Below are 23,287 nucleotides of genomic sequence, written 5' to 3'. Positions count from 1 at the left end.
CCCCGTTGTCTGGAGATTTTCATTGTCTAAAATAAATAATAGAACGACCTCTCTGGTTTACTTGGCCATTTTGGGAGCTTCTTAGTTTCTACCCACCCTTCATTTGGCCATTTTAGGAGCTTCTTAGCTTTTACCCACCCTTCACGGTTCAGGCAGTCCAAGCTAGCAACCTAGTGGTTGACATTCTGATTTCTCGGGATCTTAATGTAAGAGGGATATCCCCTCCCTATCCATGTGAATGTCCTTTGCCTAGTGCTCAAAACAGCCGACCATTAAAAATAAGCTCGGGGCTAACATTAGTTTACAAGATATTTTCTTTTTCAATTCATTGGACCTCAATCACGAGACCTGTTAAAAATGATTTGAACACTTATATCTCAAGATAAACTATAGTTGTAGATGTGAGACCTGTGACACTTGAGCCAAGCGCGATTTACAGCATTTAGCTTTATTCCTCAATCAAGCATGGTTCGATGAGAACATAAGACTAGCTGGAGGTAAAGCAACAAGTTGGGCCTCGTTTTTACGGTAAAAGTACTAGAGGTGATTGTATTAGGAGTTAAATTACTTTTTGTTTCTTATATTATAAAAAAAAAGTAAATTAGCTCATATGTGTTATATCAAAGAGCAAAATGGTCATTCTGATAAAAATTTATCCATTTTACTGTTAAAAATTGATCATGTGCAGTAACATGAGGTACACATAGCACACCATGTATAACTATCTAGTTATTCTGTCAATTACGCCATTTTTTAACAATACAAAAGTACGAAATTTTTAACAGAAAAGACAAATTTGCTTTTTGATCTAATGCACATTGATTAATGAAAAAATTGAACGTCAACGATGACAATAAATTGTAAAGAGAGAGAGAAAAATAGAACACACATAATTACATGGAAACCTTTTCGGAAAAATCCACGGATAGATAAGAAGAAAATTTCTATGTTAAATTTGAATTTGGGTCACACAACTTCTAACAATTAATTTGCTCATTTTTTTTAGTAAAGAAGGCAAAATACAATTTGATGCCTAGTGCAGTAATATCCATGATACTTTTTAGTTCTTTTTTTCATCTAACAAGCAAAAGTTAGGACTTGGCATGAAACCTGTTTATTCCGCATTTTATACTTTTGATTGAAACAAGGTGCTTAGCCGATTGAAAAGATTCACCGAAGATTTCTCAACATGAAACCAAGCTAAAATAAGGTAGCTGAGTATCTATTGCGAATAACATTGGTACATAAGAGGAATACGTGCACAATCAATGGCGATTGAACCTAGTATTTGCTCAATCAACTTTTATGGCATGTTTGATATTAAACAATCAATGGCGATTGCACATCAAAGGCGTGACAGTACTTGTCTACCCTTCTCTTCGTTCAGGAATGGATAGTCTGTGTACCCAACAACAGGATCATGAGTATAGAACGTCTTCCTAATGTACCTATTTAATGGTGCATTGACCTTCAACCTAAAGACTAGGTCAGGATTTGAGATGAAAAGGCGGCCATAAGATACAAGATCTGCATCACCCTCGGCCACAGCTTGCATTCCCAGCTCCCTATTGAACCCGCCACTACACATGAAAGTTCCGTGATAGGTCCGCTTCAGTGCCCTCAATAAATAAGCTTCCTCGTCTTCATTCCCGTGTTTGCCTGATTCAGTTTGCCCGTATGCATGATAACGAGGTTGCGTCACATGAAGATAAGCGAGTTTTGACCCCAGCTGTAGCTGGAGCTTGTTAAGTCTCTCAATCACAGCCAAGCCTAGGTTGAGCGGATTAGAGTCGGTTGCATCGAGGTGATCAATTGCAGGCGACATTCTGACCGCAACTCTATCTATACCAATGGCTGAAGCTACTGCTTGAACAATTTGCATTAAGAATTTGCAGCGGTTTGCCAATGATCCACCGTACTCATCTGTGCGATCATTGATCCCATCTTTTAAGAATTGGTCGATGAGATAACCATGTGCTCCATGAATCTCAATCCCATCAAAACCTGCAAGTTTTAATGGTTTTACACAATTTAAATATTTGTCATCTGAATGTAGTGCTAAGAAAAATTATAAACTTTTTAATTAAAAAAAAAAAGACTGTAAACTGGACGGTAAGAAATAGAGTATATGATGTTAGTTTATATAACTTCATTCGGAAGTTAATTCTTCTCTCTCCAATGAAAAGTTCTACCATACCAATGGGAAGGAAGCAATTTGACATTTCAAGTTGTTTGCCACAGCTTTTCAAGATATTGATCAGTGCTGACAGAATATATGGAAAACTGAATAGCTTGATCATTGTACAGGTATTCATGACCATAAACACAAGTTCATATGTCAAACTAGTGCTGTAGCTAATTTGATTATTAAATTTGACATCATAAGACCCTGCTCATGCTGCGTATATTTAGCCACCGTAAAAAGACATAACCATATCCATTCAACGTATTCCCATGTTACTCAAAAACATAAGAAAGATCCATGTACCCTAGTAAAATTTTAATATAGCAGACACTGTTATTTTGACAAAAGTAAAAGGTAGCTCTGTATTTCCCAAGTTCAGCTTGCTATCTAAGAATAAGATGATGTCTTTGTCTAGAGGCCTCCAACAAACCGTAAATTGAAATGAATACTGAGGGCATTGTACCAATAGAATATGACGATTAATATTAAAACTAACCTGCTCGAATGGCATTCAAGGCTGCTTTGCGGTAATGCTCTACAACCTCTTGTATTTCTGATGTTTCCAGGGGTCGAGGTTTGGGATATATGCCATAGCTACCATCTGGCATAAGAATTCTCCACCTCTTTGAGATGGGCTTGTTTGTTGAGGATATTGGTGCCACTCCGCCAGGTTGATACACTGTTTGATTAGCCAACAACCAAATAAAACATGCTAATAAGTGCTCAACACCCAAAAAAGCATGGTGAATAACAGTTGATGTAATCCCACAATGTAGTATAAGAATGAATGAATTCATATTGAGAATTATTTTGATTAAAGTGAAAATGGGTACCAAGAGATAGGGAGAGTTACCTGTATGAGATGCTCGGCCAACATGCCATAGTTGACAGAAAATGATGCCCCCTTTGGCATGAACAGCATCCACAATCATCTTCCATGCCTCCACCTGTTCTTCATTGTAGATTCCAGGAACATGTGGAAACCTGCTTCAACAATGCAATACCAGATAATGTAGTTAAAAGAAATGCTCTTAGACACATATAGATAAGAGTGAAAACCATAAACAAAATGTGACAAAAGGATTTCAAATGAACTTTAGGGGAGTAGCAGGCTATGTCTGCATAATACAATATGATATTAAAGACAGGGACTGCGAAAAACAGATAACTAAATTAACTCAAATAAGAAATTATATTGGTAAATTACTTTCATAAAAACTCAGTACTAAGTTTGGAGTCAAAAGAGCAATGGTACAATTATTTCAGATACAATTACAATATTATAATATTTGTCCATAGTTTTAAAGTAAAACTTTACACTCTGAATCAACGTCTGTTTCAGGCCAAAAGTCAGCAATGACCCATTGGTAACACTAATACATTAAGATAAGAGTTAAGTGGGTCCTAAAAAGCACGAAATTGGGAGTAATGCTGTAATGGGACCAGCAGCCACTATTGCTGGAATAATGCGAGTGAGTGGTACGAGTTTTCATTATCAAAATCAAATCACGAAATTACCCTGCTCCAGTGTCGGAGATCAACGTTCCTTCAGTGATGAGAAAGCCGCCAGGAGTGGACCTCTGCGTGTAATATTCAGCAAGCGCCGGCCTTGGAATTCCATTCAACGCCCTGCATCTCGTCATAGGCGCTAGCACCACCCTGCCATCAGAAACAACCCGTCGGACTTAGATTAATTTCACCAAATTGCCCTTCCGTATTTTCCTCGGATATACAGAATCCGAGGAGATCGTGGCGGAACATGCCTGAAACAAAAGTGCCCTAAAGACAAGGATCTAAGCTCCCCCCCCTCCCTGGATCCCGGAAATCGATGCGAAAAAAACGACAGAGTAGTCAAAGTAGAAGGGTAGATAAACCTGTGGGAAAGATTGAATTTGCCCATCTTGTAAGGAGAGAACAGCGTAGGGGTTTCTTGAGAATCCGCCATTTTTACTTTTTCTCCATGCTCCATCTTATGATAATGAACTTATTGATGGTATTTCGGTATGCTCTCCAATTAGTATATTTTATTGGTTAAAACTGAAGTCAATATATTTAAATAGAGAGAATATGAACATGTGCCAGAGTTGAAAGTTCTTTGATAGCAAGCGTTGCCTGGCTGCTTTTCTTGGCATGGGTTTCATGTGCCACATTACACGGTCGTGTAACATACACGCATTTTCTTTTCGGCTGAGTCTCGCGTTGACTGTATAAAGCTACATTCCTCATTCAGTCAAATACTCAAATTCTTTAACATATATCATTTTGGAAGAAAAACTATTTCTTTCAAATATTTAAAATTATAATTTTTTTTATACAATATTGAATAGGTATCCGTGTCGTATATGAAAAGTTAACATATATATTTACTATTTGTTAAAATACACATATTTTTATCAATAATAAAAATAAAATAATTACTCTTTCAAAATAAAATAAAATATTTGTTTTACATTTAATACATTAACAACTCTATGTTATTGTAGTCCAGCATTGTTGTTAAAATAGGATTATGTAGGTTCGAGCGTGACATTTTTATTTTATTATTTAAGGGTGGAGATAAGGTTAGGGTTAAAAAAAATTTAGAGGGCCGAAATTAAGTTATATATTTTTACGATAATAAAAATACAATTTCATCATTTTAATAGTTTATATCTTTATAATTTTTAAATGAATAAATCGATTTTTATCATGTTAGGGGGCTAAAATATAATTTTACTATTATTATAAATTATAAAGGAGTCTTTTAAGGGGTTGGGACCAGGGACGAAACTAGAAATTTATTTTAGGGGGTCGAAAATAAATTATAATTTTTATGATAGAAAAAATGTAATTTTACAATTTTAATAGACTATATCTTTATAATTTTTAAATGATTAAATCAATTTTTATATATTTTAAGGGGCTTAAAGTGTAATTTTACCTGTATTAATTTAAATTTTAAAAATTTTGAATGGTTATATGAAAAAATTCATTCTAGGGGGACCGGGCCCCTACCAACCTCCTAATTTCGCCATTGGTCGAAACCCCTCTCAGTCCTTGGGTGGGAAGAGATTAGGGGTAATTCTAAGTATTTTATAAAAAAAAATCATTGTATTATAAATATTATATTTGATACTTAATTTACAAAACATAATTCAATCATTAATATGGTTAGTAGTTTTTGTTAAATTTTATGAACTTGACATTTTATCTATCCCATATAATCAAAGGCAGTTTAGTCAACACGTTAATTTAATAAATTTTAACAGAAAATGCTAACGATATTAATGATTGAATTAAACAATATAATGAGAGTCTGATCAACATAAGTTGATAAATTTTAATAAAAAATACTAAATTTAATAATTAAATTGAAAATTTAAATTAAAATAGTAAAGCATTTTATGATAATATATTTTAATATGTGTGAAGAGGTACTTTTTTATATACAATATTAAATGTAATGGTAACATGGTTGAAACTCATACTAAACGGATGATTGATAAGAGCTTTAACCACCAAATATAATTGGATATTTTCTTTTTATAATTATAGGGTTTTGATAAAATGAGTTACCTTTAAAAAGTGCAATGATAGAGCTAAGGGGGTTAATAGGGGTCAGTACCCCTAAAATAGATAATTTTTTATTTAAATTTTTTTATAATTTATAAAATTTTAAATTAGTAACAGTAAAATTCCACTTTGCACCTCCAAAATAATAAAAAATTATTTAATCTTTTAAAAACTATAAAGATATAAATTATTAAAATGATAAAATTATATTTTTATTATCATAAAAATATACAATTTAACCTCAGCCTCTAAAAAATTTTCTGACTCCGCCACTGCAGTAGGAATACAATATTGTGTTACATAATAAAATAAATAGCATACAAAAATATAGATATAATATATAAGAGTAATTATTCGATACACATATGATGAAAATTTTTATTTTACAAGTAGAGAATTCAGATTTAATCACATATTTTATTTATAAAAGAAATTCACTTCTAATATATAAAATAATTATAAAATGGATATAAAATTAAGTTTATAATGATTTCGAGTGTACAAAATTTAAAACTCCAGTAAAATTTTAAAATCGACGTGTAAAGTGAAACTATATTTAGGACTTATCACATTACAATGGACTCCAGCTAAATTTCAAGCCCAATATTATTGGATTGGAGATGGTATCATATTTACAACCTAAACGTGGGGCCTTAATTTACAGTTTGACGAAATTCTTTGAATTTATTTTTTTCTATTTTGTAACTATAGAGGTGTGATAATAATGGCTGCAAAATGCGTGTTGAATTTCCTATTTATTTTCAATCCACTTGTTTCTCTTTCTCCTTTAAATAACAAAATTAGAATTTTCCTTTTTATGTCAGGCCTTGTCTGCTGGTATGCACGTTTTCAAGTGGGGATGGGGACTAAATCATCATAGATTTTGCTAATATTAAAAAAAATTATATAAAAAAATTAATATAATATTAAAAAAATTATCACAATTTTGAAATATAAATATTTATTTAAAAGTAACATTAAATTGATGAAAGTAATAAAATATACATAATTAAAATTAAAATAGATAAAAATATTAAAATAAAGTTTTTATTTGAATAGTAAATTAAATATTTAATTAATTCACGTTTAAATCTTATTATATGTATATTTTTATTAAATTTTTTAAATAAAAAAATTAAAATATCATCTAATAATATAATTTATTTTAATTACGAAATTTATTTTTATAATTTAACAATTAAGTTCATGACCTAATTGAAAGTGGCATTAATTTAATAAAATAATAAAATAATAAAAATATTGATATAAATATGAAAAAGAAAAACTATAATGTACTAATAATATTAGTAAAACACAACAAAGGACGTAAATTCATTATTCAATTATTTTTCCTGAATCAAAATAAATTCAACGCCCTCTTCCTTATATTTTAATATTTTCCTTAAAATATAGAAGAGAAGAAGAATGGGTGGGTAGAAACTAGAAACCAGGACTCTCCAAGGCTGAATAAAGAAAAGACCACCATATCGTTTTCTCATTGCGGAATTTTCACAAACGGGTTTTGGACTTTAGATGATGGTTGAATCATAAGAAATGGACCCTGCCTACCCGATTTGCGTCAGCAAGTGAAAAAAAGAAATGAAAGATACGCATAAACGCCGTCTCAATCCTAACTTCCTCAATTATTTATGTTTAATGTTTATCTTTATTTGGTTGCCATTGGGTTTCTTAAACACGAACCCAGTCAAGAGTATCAAATGGCCATTGAATATATCAACTTAAACATAGAGACAAGTTCACTCCAATTTTCAAATTATTATTATTAAAAAAAATCAGTTTCAGTGGCCTTGTCGATAAATGGATGTTCTGCTAACCCTGATTTACATCCTAAAGCTGTTGTTAATGGTAAAAAAAATTAAAGAATAGCTTGAGTAACTTGCTAGGTTTTAGATAGTTAAAATTTGTGGGCAAGGAAGTGAGTGAGTATAAGCAAAATGCGTGGTGCATTGTTAACAAAGGGATAATGAGTAAAGGATGGAAACAGTAACATGTGGTAGCCCACAGCAAGACCTTCATGTCTGTTGTATTTGATGCAATCATACACAAATGTGGGCTTTCAACTTTCATCATACAAATTGTCTTTGGTCCCCACCCTTAATCCAAGTCTTTCAACTACTGAGCAAAACAACAACCAGAAAACACAGGACCCAAAGGGGAACACTCTTTGGCAACCCTTATCATGCTTGCTTCTTAATTATTTGCCTACTTCCCTACGCCACCCTTCATATTATTGTTTTTATAAAATAATCTTCCACCACTAATCACTTGTCCATCTATTTTGGATTATTATTAATTCACTTAAATATTAGACTTCCATTAAGAATATATAATATTTTGACGCTTGGAGGATTTACATGACTAAATTTAGATGGTTTTTAGAAAAGTATTTTTTATATTATAATAATATATTTAAAAAAAAAAAACTAAGCAGAAGGTGACCTTTGTTATATATCTAAAATAATGTTTAAAATATTAATATTTATTTTCAAAGTTAAATACATATTAAAACAACAGAAACTTTAATATTGTAAAAAATATATATATGAGAACTTTTTAACTGTTTCATTATGACAGCTGAGGTATGATTTTGATTTGGCAAAGCTTTTCATGATACCACTTTTTCTAGGCATAAGGGGGAGCAGTAAGATGTAGTCAAAGGCAAACCACAACTACATTCAGCGAACCGTATATCGAGGATCCTGTCCGCACACGTGGTTAAATATCCACGTGTCAATATTTAACACCATATCAAATTGATCTGACGAATCCTAACAAATAAATCTCTCCCTCCTATAGTGGCGCATTGCGCGCAAAAGAAAACAATTTATGTGCATATTACCGCTCAAATTTTAATAGAATTTAATAATAATACTTTTAATTAATAATTAAAATTAATGTTTACCTTCAAATATTTTTTTTAAACTCATGGTTAAATTGTAAAAGATTTCATGCATCGGATGCTTTTAATTAAATGGATTATATTCCAAATAAATCTTTATTCTGGGTTTCATTATCAGTAATTTCTCAATATGCCTGTCTAAATAAGCTTTCACTAAGCCTAAACAGCATGACAAAAGCAAGAACTGCAACAGAAAGGAACTGAAACTGACCGTCTCCTTGCTTCGTTTGTTGTCGTTTTTATTCGTTTGCAGCTTTAGAGCATCTTATTGGAGGTTCTGTTTTTTTTAATATTTATTTTATTATCATCATCTTCTACGACGCATACGAGGAAAAGGAAAGAAAAAAAAAACCTTTTTCTTATTATTAGTTTTTTTTTATAAAAAAAATTGCTTCTTAAAAACCTTCATTAATTACCAGAAACTTAATACAGTTATCTCTTTGCTTTGGTAAAAAGAGGAAAAGAAAATAATAAACCGAAGGTTCTTTTGACCTCAAGCAGAGAGCTCACTTTTTCCTTATATGGCGGCTGCTTAAAACCCTCAGTATTTTCATTCTCTCTTTGTTAATTTTGGGTTCCCCCCTAATTTATCGATCTGTGAAGTTTAAAGACGAAAAATCCCTTTGTGGCAGCTTCAAATCGTTTTTTTTTTTGGAGGTAAGTTATTTTTGGGGTTTTGATTTTCTTCTGTGTTTAGTTTCTATTGAGGTTAACTTTCAGTACCCATCTTTATCTGGAAAACATTTTTTTCTTTGTTTTTACCGCCGTTGCTTAGAAGCTCTGACCTTCATGGATTTACAGTTTCTCTTTAGATTATTTATTTAGGGGTTTTGTTTTTTATGCTTGAGTGCTCGAGTTTATGAAAAAAAAAAACTATGTGCAAATTACTGTATTTCGGAGCGTCCTACTCTATTGAAGAAAATCGATCTGTTCCAACTTCTGACTTTTAAAATTCTCAAAGCTTGCTGTAAGTTGTAACTGAAGTAATTTTTTTTTAATAGAATGGAAGTAAATGAATGGGTTTTTCAACTGAGATAGACGTTTAATTAGGATAACTTGTTTGAGCCCAAAGGTCGATTTCAGTATTTTCTTCAACTTGTATTTGTTGATTAGATCGGTAATGTTTTTAGATGATCGATTACGATTTATTGAAAGATGGGTTGTCATTTTCTTTTTTGCTTGAAAAGCGGAAATTATGAAGCTAGTATTTTAAGTCGAATTCCATGAGTTTTAGCAATTGTTTATGTTTATTTGTTGTTTGTTTGTGTATGTTAGCAGTTGAGTAGTTTTAAGGATGTCCAAAAGTGAAGATTCTGGTAGCCCTGGATGGACTGCATCCTTTTTCATGCCGACGAAGGAGGATGTTGCAAGGGCAGTTGCTGCTGCTGCTGCAGCTGCAACTGCTGTTCATTCTCCCCGACCATCTGCTGTATATTCATTGAAAGATGAGAATAGCGGTAGCCAAATTCAGAAGCTCCAGCATCATGTTGCAAGAGTGTTAAAAGGCTTCTCGCAACCCCCTGAAGTGAGACGTGGAACTTACAATCCGGAAGTTCTGACTAGCCAAAAGCGTCAGTGGGCAAACTTTCAGCTGCAACATTTGGTACGGTACTTAATTCAAGTGAACATTTTCTTGTTAATGTTACTCGTACCTGTGTATGGACTCTTCTCAGCAAGTATCTACTGAGGGATGCAACTGTTATTTTAATACAGCATTTTAGCATTCTTAATGAGCGAAGTGTTTGCTTGTCTAATTACATTCAATTTATATTTATTGCAAGGCCTACCTTGATGTCTGATAAACCTCTTATATTTTACTTGTATATATCCATTATTATTTTTAACTAATAACGAAGAATTTCAAAGTGTTTTCATAACATTCTGTTCTTAAGTGTGCAGGATCATAGATCTTTTAAAGGACCATCAAGGTTGTTTGAGAGCATGGTTGTTGTTGGACTTCCTCCTAGTTGTGATATTCAGGCACTTCAAAGGCAATACGTCATCAGGCAACCTGAAGGTTCTGGGAAGTTGCGAAGTGCTCTAAGTTGTCAGAATAATTCTCGAGTCGAACCTTACCTTGAACCCCAGGTGGGTGTTCTTCATAAAACAAGTGATTCCTTATATCTTGAACGGCGTTTCGGAGGTGGGATTGGGGTGGGGATCATGTCTTTGGGTATTGATTTTGTTCTCTACTTTCAGGTTTTATTTGTTTATCCCCCAGAAAAGCCACTGCCACTTAAACACAAGGATCTTCTTTCATTTTGCTTCCCCGGAGGCATAGAGGTTGGCTGATGGTTCTTCTTCTACTTGTTTACTTATTGCAGTGCTTAGTTGAGCGTGAAATGTACTTACTAATAAGAGTTTAACTCATGCTGTAATATGTTGCTCAGTTGAGTGGTTTTTGTCAATTTATATTTTGTTTCTTTCCTGTGTAAACATGCATGTGCAGTATTGATGTGCATTTAAGCTGGTATTTCTAAATTCAGTTTGTTCTATTTTAGGTTCATGCTGTTGAGAAAACTCCTTCAATGAGTGAGCTGAATGAAATTCTTCTTTCACAGGTATTTTTACTAAAATCTGATGTTAATGCTCTTCAACTTGAAAATCTTGATGATAGATTATCTAGAGCTGTTTGCTTTTGTACCTTCTCAATCATCCTTATTTGGAGATTTATCATAAAAAGAAGTTGTCTTATTGAGTTCTAATTTATTTAACTAAAATACTTCAGACAGCATGATTTGAGTTTTTATCACTTGATTGACAATGTAAACCAGACCTTTTTTACTTTACTGGTATCGGAGTGGGTCATACCATATGCAATATGACCTGATTTTAGCCCCTGCATTTAGTTCCAATACAATTTCAATGTCGGAGACTCATGTAAGCACATGCATATCTCATGGGGCTAGAACTTTAGTCTTGCAAATCGCGTGGCTTTAGGCATAAACTTAGTTTCAAATCTGCATAACTCTCTAAAGTGAGAATTTACAAAGGAAATTCTCTAGGGCACTAAAGCGGAAGCAAACATAAAGCGAAGAAGCAATGAAAGAACCGAAAAAGCCACAAGAAAGCATTTCACATTAGGTGTCTTGAGTAAATGCTCTCAAATATATTCAATAACTCTGAATGGAAAGTACAAATGCGGGGGAAAAAATTACTTATAGTTGAGCTCCCCAGATCTGACTGTACAAATTGAATTACATCAAATGCTAGTCTTTTATGTCACAATCCTTTTCTTGCAGGAACACCTAAAACAAAGTGACCTGTCATTTGTATTCCGGTTGCAGGTAATCTTTGAAATATTATGCTATGTGGGAGACTACTGTTGAAATATCTTTTTCAGCTTTGTTTTCTTTTTTGAGTTCTATTTACCTGCTTCTTTATGATCAAAGTTTGACGGTGGATGTTGATGACCATTTTAAATTTCTATAGATGCAGAGATTGATACTGAGAAGTGAACTCACGTGAATATATCTGACTTGTTCGTGTTCCAGACTGATAATAGAGGCTAATGTATTCTGGAATGTTGTTGAACTGACTTCTTCTCATTTGTCTTGGATCCCAAAGTCCTTGTTCTGTGCTAATATCTGCTAACAGATTTCACTTTAATTTTTATTATGGTTGTTATTCACACACACACACAGACATGGATGTAAAATTTGAATCTTTTACTCATTTGTATGGTATACTTTGATTTTAAGTTCACTAGATCGATGCCTGTGGCACTTTCATGTGTATATTAAATGGTATAAGAAGTTTAATTTGCTGTTGATTTGTTGTTTCTGTTCTAATTTCCATATGACAGTGTAAATTATGGTACCTTTAAATTTCTTTTTGTGACATTTTGTCCCTTTTTGTTCTAGGTTGCTGATAATTCCACTTTATATGGGTGCTGTGTGTTAGTTGAAGAAATAGTACAGAAGCCCTCTGGATTGCTTTCCTTGATTTCAGATAGACAACCTGCCTACCCGTCTCTGAGTCGTTATGTGATGACCACTCGCAGATGTTATTGCATCCTTTCGAGGCTTCCATTCTTTGAATTGCACTTTGGTGTTCTGAATAGGTGTGTTTTATTACACATCAGATACAGCAAATGATAAAGAGGATCACTTACAGACCTGTTAACTTATTATTGTTGTTGTTAACTTATTATTTGCTTTAACACACGAATTTTTTTTTTAAATTCATGCTTTGATGGAGATTATCTCTCTTGATAAGGTTTTTGGATGAAATCTTGAGGATTTGATGCTAGCAACATGATTTTAGTTCGTTCTACTGGTTTCATGACTTCTTTTTCATCTTAAAATTTTCATGCAGCATCTTTGATGAAGAAAGGTTGGAACGGTTAACAAAAAGTATTGGTGATATAGATTTGGAATTGTCGGAGAGTTACAGCAATGAAGCAAATATAGATGATGTGTTAACAGATCAAGGAGCTCTGGAGGACATACAGAACACAATGACCGAACCCTCTGAGATAAGTTCAGGAGATTCTAAACTTGGAGGTAATGATGATGGGAATGGCTTGGAGCTTCAAATGCTTGAGAGTGACTTTGACTCAAACAAAGCTGTTAATCATGATACTGTTGTTCCAGTTGACCTGGAAACTGAGACGTTTAAAAGAGGAAAAGAATCCGGAGGTGCAGATCCTGAAGATTGTGATATTGATGTTGATGATTTCACAACAAATAAGCAAGCAGCAGAAAGACATTTGCCAAATGCTGTTTTGCCATTTCTACGCTATTATCAGTATGAAAGTTCTGAATCTTCCTGCAGGTATAACTTTTGCAGTGCTCCTATTTGTTTAACTGGTTGTTCATTTCTATGAATGTTTATATGTGAATAAGTTTTATATTGTTTTTGTTGAAGTATGCTTTGGGTCATTTACATTTAGGAGTCTTATCTTTTGGCTATTCTTTTAATAATTCAGAAAGTTAACACATTCATGCTATCTGTTGTTTTCTACATCTGCAACTTTGCAAATGAGTTAGGTGACTTGGTCCTCATTGTCTGATTTATTACGGTATTTATGTATCTGCAGTTTTCAAGGTTCCCCTTGTGACGACAGGAATTTGAGGAGTGATGTTGATGATACAGAAACAGAAGAGGCTTCTATTTCTGGCCAGGAGGATTCCAGTGATCACCTTGATATACTTGAATGGGCTAAGGTTTGAACGGGCAATGCTTCAAGTTTAACCTTACCCTTATGGTATGCCACAGTTTGTTTTACCCCCCTGATATCTTAGAAATTGTGGTTCCCTCCAATGTCCAGGCAAACAATCATGGATCATTGCAGATACTATGTGAATACTATCGGCTACCTTGTCCAGAAAGGGGTTCAAAACTTAGGTTTCATCCTTTGGAGCACCTTCATCCACTGGAATATCATAGGCCTGATGAAAAAGTTTTGCATATTGCTGGCTCAACCATTGATTTGAGATCTTGCAGTACAAGTCTTGAATTTGCTGAGGTAACCATGATTATTAGTTTCATAGCATGGAATAATGTTGCACTCCACATTTCGAACTTGGTGGGTCGATTGCATCTCACCATTGTCTGCTTTTATCAGGCACACACTGCCCTTTTGGCAGAAGAGGAAGCAACTGCTCTATCAACGTGGGCTGTTGCATGCATGTGTGGATCTCTGCGGCTTGAACATGTAAATATATGTCCTTGTTTATTTAGAGAAGCATAACATGCAGTTTTAGGTTTTCCTCCTAGTTGATTTTGATGTCATGTAAATTCTTTTTCCTCATGGGCTTTAGTGTTGTGAAATTTTAACAACATAACATAATTTTCTTTTACACTTTCTCGAGTGGGTCTATATATCCAGTGGTGAAATGGTGGCACTGTATTGTTATATCTAAAATTGTTTCTGTTGAAGTGCAACCATGATTTTAATCGTAACATTTGTTAGACTTGACCTTATGTTTTAAGCCTTGTTTTATTTATTACCAAATACCATTTATCTCGTTTTTGTGTTTGTGTGTGTGAGTTGACTTGCTTGGTCTTGTATGGACTGTTGAGAGTTTCACTGAATTGATTTTTCTTATCCTGCAGGTTCTAACAATCTTTGCAGCAGCATTGCTGGAGAAACAGATTGTGGTTGTTTGTTCAAATTTGGTAGGTGTAGTCTTTTCCGATTGTCTATGTTGAAACTACTAATCTTTATGTTAAAACCTGATGAATGTGTTGCAATTATGCAGTCCTAACTTTAAAACTGGTGTTTCTCCTTCCGTGGCCTCTAGGGCTGGTTGCATCCACTAGCCTGGAACATTTTATAATTAGATTATTGCTTGGAGTTCGCATGGATGTGGATTTATATTTTTATATTTAGAAGACTTCATCTCAAATCTTTTGAGTTTTTCGCCTTGATGTTTATAACTTATATTTGAATGATATGGATTACTTTGTATTTTGTTGATGGATAGAAATTTAGAACCTCTGCATTTATATTAAGCTTTGAAATTATTTGCAGGGAATTTTATCTGCTATAGTTTTGTCAATTGTCCCTCTGATCCGGCCATACCAATGGCAAAGCCTCTTGATGCCGGTATAATCTCTGAACGATCTCTTCTGATTTTCTAAATTGATAGTTAGACTGTTCATATTTTTTGTACTTACTTTTAACGTTTGCAGGTTTTGCCAGATGATATGCTAGACTTCTTAGATGCGCCTGTTCCTTACATAGTAAGTTTTCAATACAGGTTTGATGTTGGCATGCTCAAGTTATTTAATTCCAATGGAAACCTTAAGTGAGAATTTGTCTATATGACAATACCCATGTCAAGCTTATGGGGAGATTTCTTTCTAGTTATCAGACATATAGAAAGTAATATGATCTTTCTTAATAAATTATCTCCCCATAAAGTTGCTTGCAATGGACCATATAGAATTAATGCACACTTCATAGCTTTTCATTAGTAGTGTTTGTTTTCCCTTGATGTACTGGCTAATAAAATTTTATTCACCTCTAGGTTGGTGTAAAGAACAAAACGAGTGAAGTGCAGTCAAAGTTAGCCAATGTAATTCTGGTCGATGCTAATAAGAACCAGGTTTGTATCTCTCAAATGTATTGCGTTGCAATTTTTTCTTTTGATAATGAAAATTACACTAGTTCTTTTTTCTAAGTTAGAAATAATGTTTTTTCATTAAAAATTCTAATATATATTTTCAGTATTATCTCCTTATTTATTTGTTTTCTTATTGCGGTGGTGTGCTTGATAAATTATGGTTCAGCAGTTGGATGTCTTCTTCTGTTATACTACTGTATATATTTAATATGACAATTCTCATAGATGTGTTCTATTTTTCTCAGATCAATGGAGGAAGTTAATCACACCGTGTAAAAGCCTGTTTTCTTGCTTAGCAAACAGAAAACCAAATTGACAAAAATTGCTTGCTTTTAGTTCGCATATTTTTAGTGCTTACTAGTTTATATGCTATATTTCATTACATGGTTTCCATTGTGCATTTGAGATGCCTTTTAGCTAAGATTTGGGCCTTTCTGTTCTGTTCTAACTTTCTCATTGCATGGTGTGATAGATAAAGACGTCCACAATACCACAGCTGCCACAACATAGGGAGCTCTTTGCATGCTTAAGTCCTTATCATGCAAAGCTTGTCGGTGAAAGTTATTTGGGGAGGAAAAGACCAGTACATGAGTGCACAGATGTGCAGGTATGGTTTTTTTCCATCTATATTAGTTATGCTTTTTCCATGCAAATCCTAAATCTGAAAGACCACTAACAAGTTCACATATGATTATCAAGTGAACTTATGCAATTCAAACATGAGTGTGGTTCACATGGGCACCGTATGACATTTAGGCGGACCCCATAGAAATCATTGTTGGCATTTTTATAGAACCGTAGATGATACGGACCCTTTCCTGGCAGCATACTATTGAACTTGACTGGTGAGATTGTAGTCTGGAATTGTTTCTGATGTGCAGAGAGCATCACCATTACTTTGTCTCACATTGTTTCTTGCACAAGGGAATTGTTTACCTTCCATGAATGGCTCATAGAAGCTGAGCCTTTCTTCATTGTGGTGATAACAAGAACATATATAACAGATGTTAATGTTTTGCTTTTTCAACTTATTGATATCTCTATCATGCATTGATTATTGTGAGGTCTAACTAGATATTATGATATCATTTTGGGGTGGACTAGAGTACCACCATATTCTGAAGTTTATAATTTTATCACGTCTCTTTATTTGGGAAATTATCCATATTAATCACTGAATCATCTTTTATTTGTTCTGTTTTGGGTTGTGTGTAACTGCTTGTTCAGGGTCATCTAATGAAGTGCCACTGTCATATTTCAGTGATTTGCTAATTGTTGTGGTTTTATGGCATAGATTGAAGCTGCCAAAGGTTTTTTAGTGGTGTTAAGATCATACTTGGATTCTCTTTGCTCTAACATGCGGTCACACACAATTACAAATGTACAGTCCAATAATGATAAGGTTTGTATTTCGTTGAACTAGAATTTTTTAGCAAAGCAACATATCTACAAATGCGAATATTTTAGAATTTTCTATCATAGATATTGCTGTTACCATATACAAATTACTAGTGTGAGGGTTATTTGATCCATAGGAGTATAATTTTCTATCATAGATATTGTATGTGCTCTAGACATGAGTGAGTATTGAAATCAATTGCATTAATACTCTAGAAAGATCAGTTAAAAGACCCTGTAGTACCAGCCAAAAGGAAATAGGAATATATATTGATAAACATATTTTTATTTTTCAACATAAAATGTCTATTGGGGAATCCTTGGCACAAAATTAGGTCATTTCCAATCTACTTTTAGAAGAAAATTATGGGGTATTGCCTACCTGTTGGTTGAGGAAATTTCTAAGGATTCATATATCTTCAAAAGACGTAATTGTATAGTTTTATGTTGGCCAACCTGTGACATAGACAACATTTTTATTGAGCTTAGTGTTGATTATGCGTGTACAAGTCTTTCACAGGCAGGGGAAAGGTGGAGTTTGTATAATGCAATATTTATATTTTTTTGTTGTGATACCTTGTATTGTTCAAGAAAAAAATGATAAGACCCTGAAGTTGTTTTTTCAGGTATCGTTGCTTTTAAAAGAGAGTTTCATTGATTCATTCCCTAGTCGTGATCGACCATTTATGAAGGTGAGTCCCTTTAATCAGATCTCTAGGTATTAGCTGCCACTTATGATTTCAGGCTAAATTATACTAATATTGAACCTGTTTTCCTCCATTTCTTGTTTTTCATCATCTTTCGTGTCTTTCAGGATGATCATTTTCATTTTCATTTTTAATGTTAAAATAGCAAATATATGCATGTATAGTTGAAAATATACTGACAGTTCTCCCTTTCATTTCCCAGCTGTTTGTGGACACACAACTCTTTACTGTACATACAGATCTTGTTCTCTCATTTATCCAGAAGGAATAGGACAACAATCATCCAAAGATGGTGTGCTATTGTAGTGTTGTAACTTGAACATAAGTTAAGCAATATATAATGTCAAATTATTTTATCAAAATCGGCAGAAAAAAAGGAAAAAGAAAAAGGATTTTATAGGGTTTGTAAAAGTGTATTTATATATTTATTTTTCCTTCAACCCAATTCTCCCCGTGCCATTTGGCAACCTGAAAATTGAAAAAATAATAACAATTTAATGAAGTATTTATATCTTGAAGGGGATTTTGATCTGGTTGTAGCCAGGGAATAATTATTGAGCGGATACTTTATTAGCAGGAAGAGTGGCAGTTAAGCAAATGCAGGTCAACCTTTGTGCAATTGAAAACGGCTGGAAATGAGATGAAATGTTATTTCTTTTTCTTCGTTACTTGTGCTATGCCATTTTGTCTCAGCCTCTTCCATTCGAACACAAAGTGTCGATAAAAATCATGGAACTTTCAAAGGCCAAAACCTCAAACGGAACTTGTAATTTACACCAACCCCTCTAGTGTGTTGTTATAGGATATCATATGGAAGGCTCTAATACCCTGGAAAAACACTGAATTTATCTGCCTGCGTACAGCCAAGAATACAGGGGGGTATGCATTTCCTTGGCATAACCCAACAGTGTCATTGTCGTTAAAAAGCAAGTAGGAGGCTTGGTTTAATGGTGCATAATCTAGTGTCGGTCTATCAAAGCTTCTGCTACGGTCATAGACTACACTTCTGATAGAAATGAAGCCTCTTTTTGTTTGTCTCAAAATGGTACTCAATGTCCAAACAGTCAGCAGAAGTTGATGTTCCAGTGACTGGGCCATGATCCATGTGGCTCTCATTTCGTCGACTTGATAAAGTAAACATGGGTATTGAAAATTAAGTAGGAACAGTGAACTTTGATTGATTGTTGAGTAAGTAATAATGGGAATAGTTTTTTGCAAGCTTTAATAATCACAGTGGCAGAGGGAGTAATGAATGAGAAAACAAGCAAATCTCAGTATCAAACTTTGCTGGAATTTTGTAGACATGAATGAACATAATATTAGTAAGCTGTCAAAATTGTTACAGGTGTAACATGTTGTTGACCCACATTTGACATTTGAGTTGGGAAGCTGGAACCCTTAAAATTGAAAACAGTGGAGTGGTGCCTAATTTTTCTGCCACGGACATCAATATTTTTCCATTACTTCACTGAATTATAGGACCCCAATATCTTTAAAAAAAATCCCATTTCTCATTGTTCCCTTAGTCACTACTTTTGGGAGCAAAGTGAAGTAATGCAAGTGGGTTCTACCAAACCTAGATGTGGGAAAAGTTTGAAATTTCAAACGATCATTTTTATTTTTGTTGTATAATCGCTAAAGGAATACTTAATGTTTTTTTTTTTTTTGCTTTACCTTTATCATTCTTATTATTGAAGACCAAAATTCATTTTCTTCTCTATATTATTTTCACTAAATACCCCCCCTCCCCCACACACAAAGTAAAAATAAAAAAGAAAATGCCGATCCAAACTTACTCTTCGTGCGACGGTGAGGACCGTACTTCTGGTCAGTAATTTTTTTAAATATATATTTAAAAAAAAGGTTGCTTTGCATGTGTTTGAAGCTGGCAGGGTAGATAAGGACAGCTCTGAACAGTGCCAAAGAGTCCTCTACTTACTTTGTACAACACCTGCCAATCTTATAATACAACAACAGTGCCTGGGAATTAAATGCAAGCCAAGCCCCCCCCCCCCCAAAGGGTTTAATTGAGTACTACTAATACAATCTTAAAATATGTGATAATGTCGTTTCTTCTCCAACTATTATCCCTCTAAAAAAAACGTCAAAACTCTCTCCCTTTCCTCTGTAATGCCCCTTTCTCCTCACATGAACAGCTTTGATATCTTTCCATACAAATACAATACAATAGTCGTGAAGTACAGGGATAAACAAGTACTCATTTGACAACTGTTGGAAACAGTTGCATCCACTTTAACTTCTTTTGGACCCTTCATTTTAGCTAGCTTTGTTATTATTATAAGACAGATAGGAGTATGATAATGAACCAGCTACTGTAGAGCTTAGCTTAGCTGATATATGTATTTTTTTTATATTACTAGTGTTTGATTAAAAGAATATTAATCCTTGGGTTAAAGACAGTGCTTAACTGAGGTGGTTAATACAGAATTGCAGACTTAGCTACTTTTACAAGAGACAATCCAAACCAGCCCATGTTCATCTCATTTGAGAATTGAGGGAAGAAAAACATACAGAAATGATATATATATATATAGCATTGAGAAAAACAAAAGGTAGATGAGCTAGGCTGGTTAAGCAAGCACCTTCCCTATTTCCCAAAGGTGGAAAAAGATGGTATAGTAAGTGGAGGATACGGAGGGTAAAGGAACAGGGAAAAAGTAAAAGAGTTTAGTAGCAGTAAAAGCTCAAAAACCGTACAAGATTCTGAAGAAGGGCAGGGGGGCAGGCATTTGGGTTCAGACACCAACACCAACTGATGTAGGTTAAAATAATAATAGTAATTATTATCTCTTTTGTTTTTTACAGTCTTTTAAGTCCCACTAACCTTTAGTTTATGGGTTTCAGAAGTGGTGTCAGAAAGACAAGAGCTGCCACTGAGGGGCAGCATAGCTGCAGGACCAGAGAGGTTCAGTCATAATATGAGCCACTGCTCTCTTCTCAGTTCTCTTCCCTGAAGAGTCAGGTGTCAGAGTGAAGAGAGAGAGAGAGGAGATGGCAGCATTATAATCAGAAGCATTAGTTTTATCCATGAACAGAAGATTCTGCAGTGAAATGGTCCCTGAAATAAATATACCTACTCTATTACACAGTCAGTCTACATCAGCATTCAAACAGGCAGGCAACCAAGGCTTCTTAAATGATAAGTAATGAACCAACCCACCAAACTTAAACACTTACAAACAAACCAAACCTGTTTCAATCTTTCTCCTTCATGTTTGTTTCTCTTTCACTTGAATAACCTACTGCCTCTCTTTTTTCTTTTTCTTATTTATATAGCTTGATTTTCAACAAATTTGTTCATCGGATCTCTTTTGAATGATGAGTGGAAGAAACAGGTTTCCTTTTACTGCATCTCAGTATCAAGAGCTTGAACATCAAGCTCTAATCTTCAAGTACATGGTCTCAGGCATCCCTATACCACCTGATCTACTCTTCACCATCAAGAGAAGCTGCTTGGATACCTCACTTTCTTCAAGGCTTTTCTCTTACCAGCCTCAACATAGTAAAAAAACCCCAAACTTAGACCTACTTTTTTAACTTTGCATTTGTTGTTTTCCATTTTGGATTTTTAACAATGAAAGCCCTCTTATTGTTTTTTTGGCAGTTGGATGGAACTGTTTCCAGATGGGATTGGGGAGAAAAGTGGACCCAGAACCTGGAAGGTGTAGAAGAACTGATGGAAAGAAATGGAGATGCTCTAAAGAAGCCTACCCAGATTCAAAGTACTGTGAAAGACACATGCATAGAGGCAAAAACCGTTCAAGAAAGCCTGTGGAAGTTAGTAATGCAACAATGGCAAATCCTTCAACAGCAACTCAAAACATCTCATCAATCACCAAGACACACCACCCCCCTTCTTTTTCTTCTCTTTCTTCCATGTCCTTGTCTTCTGAATCCCAACAGCAGCACCAACTTCGCTACCATGGTTATCATTCCCAGGCGAATCACCCCTTTATGTATCCCCATGCATCGAGACCTCCAGGGGTTGGCCTGTCACCTCAAGAAAACACCACACATTCTCTCCTCGGCTCTGGCTCTTACTCCCAGACTAACACGGATTACAGGTTCCATCACAAATGAAACCTTGAAAATAAATTTTATTGTACTTGGTTTTTCTTTTTTACTTCTATTATTATTTTGCTGATGAGTTTTGTTTTTTATGAAGGAGAAACAGTTATGTTTATGGGTTGAAAGAAGAAGTAGATGAACATGCTTTTTTCTCTGAACCTTCCGGTACAATGAGGAGTTTCTCAGGTTCATCTGTGGATGATTCATGGCAACTTGCACCACTAACAATGAGCTCCTCTTCCTCAAAGCAGAGGAACTGTTCTGGATTACAGAGTGAATACTCTTACTTGCAGCTTCAAAGCCTCACTGATCACAACCCGAAACAAAACAAACAGGATGCTGATGAACATTCCTATATCAAATATGAAATGACTGATGAATTGGAGAAAGGCGAACCCCAAAAGACAGTCCATCGTTTCTTTGATGAATGGCCACCAAAACATAGAGATTCATGGCTTGATTTGGATGATAAATCATCAAACAGCTCATCAGTTTCAACAACCAGACTCTCTATATCCATCCCTTCCACTTCACATGACTTCCCCATTTTCAATTCAAGAGCTCATAATGGTAATCTTTTTTTTTTTCATCTATAATTTAAGGCATTTAACTCGTTTCATCTTTTGGCCTGAAATCTTTTCTTATTGTTTCAATTGCAGATGGTTGAATGTCCAGTGGTAGGTTTCTGCATTAGAGGCCAAAGATGTACGTAGTGGGGATCACTTCTTTCTGTGAATTCTGACTGTTTAGTCTTTCATTTATTTCTTCCTTCTCCTTTGGCTTTTTGTTTTATTGTTTTTTGTTTTCTGTTCTCTTTTTGCTAAATATGGTTAAATTGGGTTGTGTTTCTTTTTTCCCCTTATTAATGAATGATCCAATGACTTCTTACTGGTTTTATGTTCTTTTCCTACTGCAAATTTATTCTCGAGACTGAATGACTCATCCAAACATGATATGCTGGTAGCTAGCTAACCGGTCAGTGTGTTGTGAGGATTTTTTTTTTTATGTTGGCTTTAACTTCAAGCAGGCACTTACTCAACCAACCTACTGCCTATTGTAATAATAGTTGGGTCCCGTTGGCCCTATATTCCCAGGATTTACTAATTTGTCGCTTCTCAGTTCATCTTAATTGAGTAGGGATCGTTTGGCAATGCCTCTTTCTTTGAACACACAAGCCCTGCCAAGCCAAACCAAACCATATGGTCCATTAACAAAAACAAAAATTAATCTTTTCCCTTTGTTCTTCATTATGCAACAAAATAAAAATTATCTTTGGCTAAAACAAGATAAATCATCTCTTTAAAAATATCATTGGTATGGTCCACAATAATCACAGAAATGGAACAAGGCCTTAAAAGGACTA

At 34.3% G+C, this 23,287-nt stretch overlaps 3 protein-coding genes across 14 annotated transcripts; 2 read left to right on the top strand and 1 right to left on the bottom strand.

Annotated features, from left to right (window-relative positions):
- Nucleotides 1-1,201: 1,201 nt before the first annotated feature.
- LOC107958786 (12-oxophytodienoate reductase 3) lies at nucleotides 1,202-4,413 on the bottom strand. Its single transcript, XM_016894663.2, has 5 exons — nucleotides 4,060-4,413; nucleotides 3,704-3,844; nucleotides 3,039-3,169; nucleotides 2,682-2,864; nucleotides 1,202-2,004 (listed from the first exon to the last, which is right to left on the bottom strand). The coding sequence occupies exons 1-5, from the start codon at nucleotides 4,152-4,154 to the stop codon at nucleotides 1,346-1,348; spliced, it is 1,209 nt and encodes a 402-aa protein (XP_016750152.2). The 5' UTR covers nucleotides 4,155-4,413; the 3' UTR covers nucleotides 1,202-1,345.
- Nucleotides 4,414-8,760: 4,347 nt separating this feature from the next.
- LOC107958785 (uncharacterized) lies at nucleotides 8,761-18,353 on the top strand. Of its 10 annotated transcripts, none has more exons than XM_016894661.2 (20): nucleotides 8,761-9,314; nucleotides 9,936-10,260; nucleotides 10,557-10,745; nucleotides 10,857-10,940; nucleotides 11,159-11,218; nucleotides 11,900-11,944; nucleotides 12,521-12,720; nucleotides 12,975-13,162; nucleotides 13,253-13,433; nucleotides 13,699-13,825; nucleotides 13,930-14,127; nucleotides 14,227-14,316; nucleotides 14,718-14,780; nucleotides 15,136-15,210; nucleotides 15,297-15,347; nucleotides 15,635-15,712; nucleotides 16,203-16,337; nucleotides 17,025-17,132; nucleotides 17,755-17,820; nucleotides 18,038-18,353. In XM_016894661.2, the coding sequence occupies exons 2-20, from the start codon at nucleotides 9,952-9,954 to the stop codon at nucleotides 18,104-18,106; spliced, it is 2,316 nt and encodes a 771-aa protein (XP_016750150.2). In that variant the 5' UTR covers nucleotides 8,761-9,314; nucleotides 9,936-9,951; the 3' UTR covers nucleotides 18,107-18,353. The 10 variants fall into 10 exon arrangements, with proteins under 10 accessions (XP_016750150.2, XP_016750144.2, XP_016750149.2 ...); XM_041112883.1 differs by having other exon boundaries at nucleotides 8,780-8,931; XM_041112882.1 differs by having other exon boundaries at nucleotides 8,784-9,314; nucleotides 9,933-10,260.
- Nucleotides 18,354-20,703: 2,350 nt separating this feature from the next.
- On the top strand, nucleotides 20,704-22,812 carry LOC107958784 (growth-regulating factor 1). 3 transcript variants are annotated; one of them, XM_041112879.1, is made up of 5 exons: nucleotides 20,737-20,999; nucleotides 21,133-21,358; nucleotides 21,461-21,920; nucleotides 22,022-22,494; nucleotides 22,584-22,812. In XM_041112879.1, exons 2-5 carry the CDS (start codon nucleotides 21,172-21,174, stop codon nucleotides 22,589-22,591), a joined length of 1,128 nt encoding a protein of 375 aa, XP_040968813.1. In that variant the 5' UTR covers nucleotides 20,737-20,999; nucleotides 21,133-21,171; the 3' UTR covers nucleotides 22,592-22,812. The 3 variants fall into 3 exon arrangements, with proteins under 3 accessions (XP_016750142.2, XP_016750143.2, XP_040968813.1); XM_016894653.2 differs by having other exon boundaries at nucleotides 20,704-21,358; XM_016894654.2 differs by having other exon boundaries at nucleotides 20,710-21,358; nucleotides 22,031-22,494.
- The last annotated feature ends 475 nt before the right edge of the window (nucleotides 22,813-23,287 follow it).

Source organism: Gossypium hirsutum, chromosome A05, assembly GCF_007990345.1.
Source record: "Gossypium hirsutum isolate 1008001.06 chromosome A05, Gossypium_hirsutum_v2.1, whole genome shotgun sequence".
Lineage (NCBI taxonomy): Eukaryota > Viridiplantae > Streptophyta > Magnoliopsida > Malvales > Malvaceae > Gossypium > Gossypium hirsutum.
Note: the sequence above shows the minus strand (reverse complement) of the source record. Positions and strands in the feature narration are given on the sequence as shown.